At 46.0% G+C, this 10,427-nt stretch overlaps 3 protein-coding genes across 3 annotated transcripts; 2 read left to right on the plus strand and 1 right to left on the minus strand.

Moving 5' to 3' along the window:
- Positions 1–3,644: 3,644 nt before the first annotated feature.
- On the plus strand, positions 3,645–4,052 carry N7484_009282 (uncharacterized protein; the record flags this gene model as incomplete). Its single annotated transcript, XM_057119669.1, has 1 exon — positions 3,645–4,052. One exon carries the CDS (start codon positions 3,645–3,647, stop codon positions 4,050–4,052), a length of 408 nt encoding a protein of 135 aa, XP_056969224.1.
- Positions 4,053–4,133: 81 nt separating this feature from the next.
- Positions 4,134–7,096, plus strand: N7484_009283 (purine and uridine phosphorylase; the record flags this gene model as incomplete). The annotated part of the gene is made up of 3 exons (XM_057119670.1): positions 4,134–4,488; positions 4,533–4,570; positions 4,595–7,096. The coding sequence occupies 3 exons, from the start codon at positions 4,134–4,136 to the stop codon at positions 7,094–7,096; spliced, it is 2,895 nt and encodes a 964-aa protein (XP_056969225.1).
- Positions 7,097–7,868: 772 nt separating this feature from the next.
- Positions 7,869–9,643, minus strand: N7484_009284 (FHA domain protein; the record flags this gene model as incomplete). The annotated part of the gene is made up of 3 exons (XM_057119671.1): positions 7,869–8,459; positions 8,509–8,605; positions 8,655–9,643. 3 exons carry the CDS (start codon positions 9,641–9,643, stop codon positions 7,869–7,871), a joined length of 1,677 nt encoding a protein of 558 aa, XP_056969226.1.
- Positions 9,644–10,427: the final 784 nt, after the last annotated feature.

Below are 10,427 nucleotides of genomic sequence, written 5' to 3' on the forward strand. Positions count from 1 at the left end.
CAAAAACTGGTCATTTCTGGAGAGATGATCAGGTATTTCGACCAAGGCCAGTAATTCTTTAAGAGTGATAGGTCGATACACAGTAGTGGCAACGGCTAGGATACGCATGCAAAGCTCTGCATCTTCTGCATTTCCTGGGTCTTGGATATGCCCTATCATCCGCCTATAAAGAGGTTTCAAGCCTGCTGGAAAGGCATTCAGTAGTATGCGGGCGTTTCGCGCTTTTCTTCTCCTTAATTCCTCGCAGACCAAGGCCACCTAAAGAAAAGTACCAAGTGCGTTTGACAACAGGTGGAAGCGAATAGTCTCAATTATTTTCTCATCGAACTTCTTCAGCTTTGCCAACATCTAAACATTATGGTGAATGTAGATAGCCACGGCTTCGGAGATGGAATTCTCGATTAACTCTAGAGAAAGCCTAACCTTTTTTTCCGCATTATCAAGGGACTCCTCAATATTGGACCAATTACGACTAGAGACAATCCATTTAACCCTCGAATTGAATGATGAGTTTTCTAATACAAGATTGAGAAGTAGCTGTAGATCTTGGGTGCATTCGTCGAGTCCATTAATAATGAGATAAGTGCTTCGTAAGAGCGGATCTTTTAAAATATCAATGAAGATCCTTGATAATGCGTACCACGCATTAACACCCTCGAACAGCTGTTTCCCGGCCTTATCGTACTCTTTTCGTAAATGTGGGATCAATGCTGGCTGTTTATCGAGAATAAGATAGAGCAGTCCGCGTAAAACCGCCGTGGCATTATTGATGTGAGAATTAGCGGCCTGGCAGAAGAAGAAAGATATCGTGGTTATGTCCTCGTCAGTTGACGCAGTCAGTTCATTGATGATTCCACAAAGTAGCATTGTCTTGCCCTTTCCAGGATCGCCCTTGATCCAGAGCAGCTGGCTTTCTGGGTCATTTCGCCACTGTTTGAAGTCGTCGTTGCTCAGGATCCAGCGATAGGAGTCATTCAAAAGTCCACCCTTGTCGCTCTCAATGCGGTCTTTATCGAGGCGGGGATCCGTTATTCGCAAGCACTTCAGACATCCTTGGTCTTAGAAGTGGCTGTCAGTCACGCTCCCGCAGGATCATTTGGGTTTCGAAACGTACCATTGTTGAGGCCGAATTGCACATTGACGTTGCCATGGCTTGCTCCCATTTGCATTCCCCTATTAAAGCCATTAAATTTATTGTTAGATGACATGGCTGTAGTTGTAAGCGGGCTGGTAGTGTTATCGAAGAAGCTGACGGGCAATGAGTAGCTGATTATTTTTCAGCTGAGCGCGTCCTACTGTTATTGGATAACTTGTCGACTCTGAACCCCGCACCGATACCTGCCACCCCCACCAATATCCTTGCCTAGCATCCAAGCAAGATCCTTGTCGATCTATGAGTGATTGGCAGAGGAAATCAAACACTGTCTATTAAGGGGTGGCTCAACTATTCCAACATTGCGAGTCGGGATGGGTAGGGCAATCCGGCATCACAATTCAAGACATGTTACCTAATTTCACTAGCGCCGACTGTCCCTGGGGTTCTCGACTCTATTTGTATATCACTAAAACACAATATCATCACCTTGCACAATAGTGCTGACAGTGAACAGGGGTGATAGGAAGAATTATCCGATAGGGCTTGGTTTACACTTCCTCTCACCTTCAGACAAACAGGGCAGCTTAGGAGCATCGGTTTGCGACTAATTATTGAGTCAAATCGACAGGGAGCGAGCTTTAAAGACTATAATGAGACTTTCTTGAGTATGAACTACCAAAATGCTGAGGAGTTAGGTGTACTACGAGCCATGTTCCTATACCTAGTAGTCTGGGCCGGACTAAGGGAGTGGATCTTCAAGTTTCGCTCTATATCATTGCTATACACAGCGGCAGTCTTTCAAGGCCCATTTCAGTTTCAATGGCACCGAATTTTGATCTGCGACGGCAAAAATGAACATTCTAGAGAATGTGAACATCCATTGGAAGAACAATCATCTTTGTTTACCGGGACTAGCTAGCTCTCTATTTAACCTTTGCGGCCCTCTATTAGATATTAAAAGGGTGTAAGCAATGACTGGGTTTGACGAGAAGATCTAGAAGTAACGGACTGGATGTCTTGCCAGATTGTCCTTTTTATCTTTGAATGACAGAGTCTATCAAATCACAATGCAAATCATGGCATTACAACAATGGCTCATCCAGTCTTATGTACCGGAGTACAATAACTATGTACTGGTAAATCTGATAACGATCCAAGCCTTGTCTTTTCACATCCTGATCAAAGATGCACAGCCACAAGTCGGCGAATCTTTGTAAGAAAGCACCGGTCAATGTGTTTCATTTCACCCTTTTCCAAAGTTGGGTTATATCCCTGGAAGGCACTTTTGTAAATGGACAATTTTTCGATCACTCATTAGTAGCAGGAAATTCCTAGAATAGACCACCGAGATTGGCCTACGTAAGGTTCATGCATAAATACCAAATGTCAGACGTTCTCCTCCATACTTCCAGACATCAACAAACTTCATCTCAATTTACCTTACCCGTAAAAACCAAAACCAAAGCTCGAAGCTTCAACGAAACCAGCCATGAGCCTTTCGCGCTACCGTCAATTCTATAGCCGCCGAGCAATTTTATCTGCATTTTAACAGATACCAAGACCTCATTACTCAGAAGGGCTCTTCAATACTGACATCATCATACCTCAAGATTACCAAGGGACTCAAAGATGACATGCAAACTTTGGAAAAGCTGTCGAAAGCCCCCGGCGACCTATTCTTCGAAGGCCCAATAATGGTAATTGCTTCGAATGGCATATTCAAAGAGTGAACCATTTCCTGGCAGACCTAAAGTTTGCCTTTGAATGCCACGGGCCCGGTTATGTAATGAAGAATGCACTTGAGATTGTTGCTACACAAGTGACGATGTTGAGACTTCTGAGACTCAATGGTCACCGTGCTTATGAGATAACTTGGAAGGCCAACTATGAGCTTGCAGGGTGATATCATCCAGAAAGTTTCAAGATTGAGACATTGTTCCTACTTGAGGAAGGTGTGGAAGGAGTTGACTATTACTCGGAACACTTGCAATTATTGTATTTGCGAGAACGTGAAGAAAAGAGTATAAGCTCAGTGGTCATTCTCTCTTTGCATTTTGCATATATTGATTGCTCAATTGCTTGGTTGATTTCCTCTATCATGGTATGATGTCGCGTTGCTGCTAGATGCGTGTTGTTACTACGTAGGCGCCATCTGTTGTTGTTGTTGTTGTTGTTGTTGTTGTTGTTGTTGTTGTTATATTGAATATATCCACGCACCTATCCAGGTATCTGCATTTTTCAATCAAATAAAAAGTAGCCATGGGGCTTAAAAAGAGAGCTAAGGAAGCCATGATCGCGGATCTTTCACAGTCTTGCTTCAGCCATTGTTTATACAAATCGTAACAAACCTATGCATAGAACGGGCTACAGTGCCGCATATCGTCTTCCATATCGAACAACTAAGTCAACCAAATTGTAAGCCTTCGAACCACGGTAGTGAAGCCTAGTCTCTCCCTAGTTACTGGTATATTTCCTTTCTGGCGCTCTAATACTAAGAGACTCGAATGTTTATGGGTCCCTAGTAGAATACAATCAATACGTGTATCAGATGGGTGAACATAACGTCGTTATTGCTGTCATTCCCGATGGGGAATATGGAACAGCTTCTGCGGCCAATGTAGCGACAAACATGCTGAACAGTTTTCATAACATCAGGATCGGCCTTATGGTCGGTATTGGCGGTGGTGTACCAAGCGAAAGTCATGATATTCGCTTAGGTGATATCGTGGTTAGTGCACCTCGTGGTAGTGAGGATGGTGTGTTTCAATACGATTTTGGCAAATCGATCCAGGGCCAAACATTTCAGCAGACGCGGTTCCTTAACCAGCCACCAACTATACTACGCACTGCCATTTCGGGAATTCAAGCACAATATAAAAGGAAAGGGCATAAACTCCAGGAAGTCACCAATAACATTGTCAACGGAAACCCTAGGCTACATCACGGACACGAATAAGAACGCCCACCTATAAGCACGGATAGGCTATTTAAAGCTGATTTTATACACAGCCTGGAATGCCATAGTAATGGATTATGTATGGATGATCCATCAAAGTTAGTACAAAGAAGTGAACGGGCTCAGTACGACGAAAGTCCTGCCATTCATTACGGGCTGATTGCTTCCGGTAATCAATTAATGAATGATGCTTTGATTCGAGATGCACTTGCCGCGGAAAAAGACGTCCTCTTTTTTGAGATGGAAGCTGCCGGACTGATGAACACTTTCCCGTGTTTAGTTATTCGGGGTATCTGCGACTACTCGGACTCACATAAGAACAGAAGGTGGCAAGGCTATTCAGCAATGGTGGCAGCTGCTTACGCAAGGGACCTTCTACAGAGGATTCCTATTAATAGAGTTGAAGCCGAAGAGAGAATCAGTTTGGTTATATCTAGTAAGCTAATCATATTTATGATCAGGATGAAAATTAACTTATAGGTTATGTAGACGAACATGTTTATCATCAAGTTTTCAAGGTATCAAATTACGAAGAATAAAAGAACATCAATCCGAAAAGAATAGAAGGAACATGCCAATGGGCTCTACAAAGCCCTGAATACATCCGTTGGTGGAAGAGCATCCAAAATGATCTCCTATGGGTGTCTGCCGACCCTGGTTGCGGAAAGTCTGTACTGGCTAGATCGATCGTTGATGACGTGAAAATTTGTCCAGCTGTGACGATTTGTTACTTTTTCTTCAAGGACAACGACGAACAGAACTATCTCGCTACAGCACTATGCTCAATTCTCCATCAGCTATTCAGCCAGCGGCCGCATCTATTGGACCAGGCAATGCCACACTGGAAAAGGAACGGAGAAAGACTCCGTCAAGAGATCGATGAACTTTGGCAGATCTTTATAGAAGCTTCATTATCAGACGTATCGTCTCTGACGATATGTATATTCGATGCACTAGATGAATGCCGTGAGATTGATCAAGATCGGTTAACTAAGAAACTCCAGTCTTTCCACCGCCAGCAATGCTCATCAACACAGGACGCCGGCTTGGACGCCAGTTGGTCCGCCACTTTGAAATTTTTAGTCACCAGCCGTCCCTATACACACATCCAGAGTCGCTTCCAAATGATCACGGACTCATTTCCAAACCTACACCTGAAAGGAGAGGACGAAAACGATCAGATTCATAAGGAAATCGATTTGGTTGTGAAAATGCAAGTTGAGGAGCTTGCCAGATCAGCATTTTTGTCATCCGATATAAAAAAGCGACTCGAAGAACAGCTTCTGCAAATGGAACACCGAACCTATCTTTGGTTACATTTGGCTATTGACGATATCCGATCTACGCTCGAGAATAGCCTCCAACCCGCTCTAGAGTCAATTCAAGCAGTGCCTCCCTCGGTGAACGAGGCATATACAAGGATTCTCAGTAGAGTTCCACCTGAACAGATGAATGTTGTGAGAAAGGCGTTGCAAATCATCGTTGCAGCAAGGCGTCCTTTGTCAATAGTGGAAATGGCTATGGCACTCGGGATAGCTATCAAACCACAAGCAAAATCTTCAAAAGATGCTGGCCTGGAACCGCTTCAGATTGAAAAGAAGCTCTGCCGTCTGTGTGGCTTATTCGTCTTCATCAACAATTCCAAAATCTACCTGATTCATCAAACCGCAAGGGAGTTTCTCATCGGAGATGCGAGTTTCCATCGTGTCGGTTTTCCATATTCATGCAGCGTCAGCGATACTGAGAGCCTGATGGCTGAGGTTTGCGTACGATACTTATTGATGGAGGATTTCGGATATGGAGATGAAACGTCCTCCAATACTCGAAGTCTTTTGGAATACTCAGCAGAACATTGGCCAGATCACGTACGGAATATGTCTCCGACCTCGAAGAATTGTACACTTCTGGACGATATGTCTTACCGGTTATATGACACATCGACTGACCGGTTTTCGCTTTGGTATGCTATTTTCTGGGATAGAGTGTCGAAGCCCAAATTCCGGAACCGTTCTCGAGGCCTGTGCAACAGAAAATCTTGCAGACTCAGTTCCATACAATTGGCTGCTTTCAATGGTCATGCTCGAATTATTGAAAGGCTGGTCCATGAAGACAAAGAAGACGTAGATCAAACAGGTCAGCATATGACCACCGCTTTGATATGGGCGTCATGGAAAGGGGAACATCAAATCTGTCAATTCTTGTTGGAAAATGGTGCAAATCCAAATCATCATGGAGACATTGAGCTTGGATACCCACTAGCAATTGCGACATATCAAGGATATTTCAAAGTTGTCGAAACTCTGCTAGAAAATGGAGCAGACCCCAACCTCACAAGCTCATATGAATTTGGCTGTCCTCAAAGAACTTCAGCTCTTCAATTGGCTGCCTACAATGGCGACTTTGAAACCTCACGACTTCTTCTAGAGAGAGGGGCCAACGTCGATGATCGCGGTGGTGAACACGGATCTGCCATTCAGGCTGCATCATCCCAAGGCCATCTTCAGATTGCTCGGCTCCTACTGAAGAATGGGGCTGATCCGAACGACTCGACCCATGGACCATGGGGTAGCGCCTTGATTGCTGCTTCTTGGAATAGCTTTCATGAAATTATTCAACTCTTACTAGAGGCCGGAGCAGATTCTGCATACGACGATGAAGATTATAACACAGCTCTTTATATTGCTGCCGAATGGGATGACCTCAAAACAGTGAGAATGCTTATAAAACATGGAGCTGATGTTAATTTGCAAACTTCGCGATATGGAAGTGCTCTGACAGTGGCCTCGAGTCGTGGGCATCTTGAGATTGTGTGTTTTATGTTGGAGAACGGAGCCGACGTCAATGGCAGTGGAGGTCGTTACAACTATAATGCTTTGGCACGGGCCTCTGGTTCTGGCCGTCTTGAAGTTGTGAAGGTTTTATTAGAGGCAGGAGCAAACATTCATGCTGAGGATGACCATCGTGGAAGTGCTCTGAGAGCTGCTCGGTTCATGGGACAAGATCAAGTTGCGGAATTTCTGGTGGACCTTGGAGCTACCTCGTAGCAATGTTGTACAGAGATGCAAAATGTGGATTACGAATTATATGGCGTGTCATTACGCGCTGGCCCACATACAACTCATCGGGACAAGAGTTCAGCTGTAGACTAGTATAGCCGTGAGATCAATATCTATTTTGCGGCTCTGATCGGGAAGAAAACAACGATGGAAGATGAAGATGTCATCGATAATGTGTTCCTAAGGTATTTCCAATCTATCTGTACTGATGGTGAGTATTTTCAAGACTATATTTGACCACGTGGATATATTTTCGAATGATAGATCGAGAAACATGGTTATGAGGCTTCTAATGATCGATGAGGATCGAAGTTTGAGCTTTGACCTGCCCAGGGAAGTCCTACAGCCCCACAGTATAAGGCTGACTTCATAAGCGGGGCAATAAGCACTAATCATTGTCGTCTGGGTTTACGAGACTCAGGACAAGAATAACATCTAAGAACTGCATATTGAAAAGCATTTGACTCGATATGGACTGGTAAATAAGAACAAAGTGAAGATCAATCATAAAAAGTTCTTAGATCGTCTAATATCACCATATGAGTCTGCTGCATGAGGGGTATAAAAAACGACAGGGGGTAGGAACAAAGGAAACGCCAGAGTGCCATGAGTCAAATTAGACGAGAACGAGAATATAACGCTATTGAGGGCATGCAGATGCATCAAAAAACCGCCAATATTTGTGGTTTCCAATATAAATTTAAAAATGTATGTGACCAATATCACGAGATGAATCGTAGATTCGAGTGCCAATCACTCGTTATTGCATGCCTGCACGACCGTCAAAGGCAAGGGGCCCCGAATCATTTCTTGGGGTCAAGGGGTTGTCATCCGAGGTCTCCGAACGGACTGGTGTATCCGCACGGAGATGAGAGACATGAGGAACATTGAGGGGCTGAGTGGGTTGCCAGCCGGGTATATTGGTAGTGGCGCTACGCGAAAGATCATCATTGCTCCCGTTGGGAGCAGGAGAGTCTGTGCTGCGACTGTCTTCCGTATCCACGTCTGGCCTCTGTTCCTGCAAGTGCAGGTTTTCCACATCGGTGACCAAGTCTGGTTCTTCCGGGATGATATCTTCCTGGTGCGCATCACTGGCGAGGGGAGCGTTTGCAGGCGAGTGTGTCTCGGAACGAGGCTCTGGTACACTTTCTTCAGTTGCTGGCGCTTCTTTTTCTTCCTTGCCCTCGGGCTCGTAGTCGTTTGTGTCGTCGACTTCAGCGCTCAGGTCTGTGAATGCGCGACAATTGGGGCATTGGAACATGGGGTAATCGGGGGAATGAAGCAGGCGACTGATGCATTTATAATGCCAAACATGGGCACATGCCGCCATGAACAGACACTGGTATGGCCGCTGAATAAAGATTAGCGATAGTTGCGATTGCTAGGAATGAATGGCGTACCAAAACCGAGCCCAGACAAATGGAGCACTCGCGGCAGCCTGAATAATCCGCGGTCTCACCCTTGCCCAAATTCTTGATGAGACTCTCCGTGTTTTTACTGATTAACAATTAGCAAGAATAGCATAAGAAAGATGAGATAATCATACTTGAACTCATTGGGTTGTTGCTGCCAAGAGCGATTACACTCGATGCGAATGCGCACGCAGCGGAATATCATTTCCTCGCCGCCCCGAAAATCAATGCCTAGCTGCACAATATCGCCGTCCTTAATGGTATATAGACGAGATTGCATGTTTGGCTGACTCAGACGCATGTGGTTCAAGAACGTGCCAGACGAACTGCCTACATCTTTGACATGCCACTGGCCATTGACATACATGAATTCACAATGCTTGCGGCTGACCACTTTAGATTTAAAGCCCACAGGAGCATCTGAAGGCTCAGTGGGGTTGGGGATGGGGATGCCATCACGCTCAGAATAGCGACCCACTCGAATCACACAGCTCTCCGAGGGTAGAGTGCGAGAGATGGGGACAAAGGGTAATGAAGGGCGCGAATTTTGGTAACTATCCTGATAGGGGAAAAATCGGATCGTGGCCTTCTGTTTGGGTGCGTTTGGTGATTGCGCATCGAGGGTGATGGGCAGATCCGCTGCGTCGCTCGAAGTGGTTGGCTCTGGGGACGGGGTGGCCGCTGGGGCTGGTACCGGGGTGGTTTGTATTTGGGTCAGTGACTCCGGGGTCGCCGTGCGCCCCAGTCGGGGTGTTCGACCAGAAACGGCGGAGACGCTTCGGAGTCGAGCCATGCCAGAAGAGTGATTCGAGTCGTTGGGAGGGGGAGATGCAGATTCCGCGGATGAGACTTGGCTATCGGCTCGGTAACCAGTGGGCGCAGACGTGTAGCGAGACAAAGGCGTATGATCGTCAGGGCATGAAGTAGAGGTCCCCTGGCTTTGGGGGAATTCACTAGAAGTCGGCGATAACCAGGGGATTCGACTACTCAAAGAATTGCGGGCCCGTTGCCCACTGGGGGAAGAGAGATTTTGGGTGTAAGCGCGTAGCTGGCTAAGGCGGCGGAGACGCCCCGGGCGAGGAGGGTCAGACAATGTGGAGGCGGTGGCGGTAGAGGCAGACATGGCGTGGTTTGCACTGGGCAGGGGGAATTCTGCCTTTTGACACACAGTTGCTCTCGATTTCTCAGGCAAGCGAATAGATACCAGAGCACAGAGTACGTCAGGGAGATCGGCAACTGGGCTAAAAAGCGGCTTAAAGTGGTTTACCAAGACATCTTTCTTCAGGTGCGATAGGTTGTTGGTGTATTGCAGGTTGAAAGAGAGAGAAGAGGAGAAGGAGGCAAATTGGGGAAATGAAAGCCAGGAACGGTTCAGATGTTCAAATCCAAAAAAGGGAAATCCAATCAGAGGAATGTCGATGATATAACCGTCGAGGAGTTTTCATGGAACCAAACGGGACGAGACCCTAATATAAGAGTTGAAAGAAAACGAATGGGCCCATTTAACTCATGTGCGCTAGTCGCCAGAACACCTAGGGACCTATCGCTGATTCTTGCATATCAAATAGTCATTTGCCCCTCGCTATCTTATTTTTTTCGATTTTGCGGGGAAAAGCCCTTTTAAGCCTTCGCGGCCATCGCTGCCTCTGAAGGTTTAGCCGATGGCGACACCGTGCACGTTCTCGCTTTCCCCCCCTCTAATCAACCATCTGATGGGTGCACGAGAAAATAATGGAAACTTTGATAAGTCTTGATATAAGAATGCTATCGCAACATCACTTGCATCTGGTGATCATATGCTTCGCATCACAAGACGGAGACAGGACGTCATTGGGTCTACACTGCACGGACCCACTGGGGAGGCTGGGGTGACATAGGGTATGAGACTTGACGATATGGGCAACCGG

The sequence above is a fragment of the Penicillium longicatenatum genome, assembly GCF_028827895.1.
Source record: "Penicillium longicatenatum strain IBT 33135 chromosome Unknown contig_6_segment0_segment0, whole genome shotgun sequence".
Classification (NCBI taxonomy): Eukaryota; Fungi; Ascomycota; class Eurotiomycetes; order Eurotiales; family Aspergillaceae; genus Penicillium; species Penicillium longicatenatum.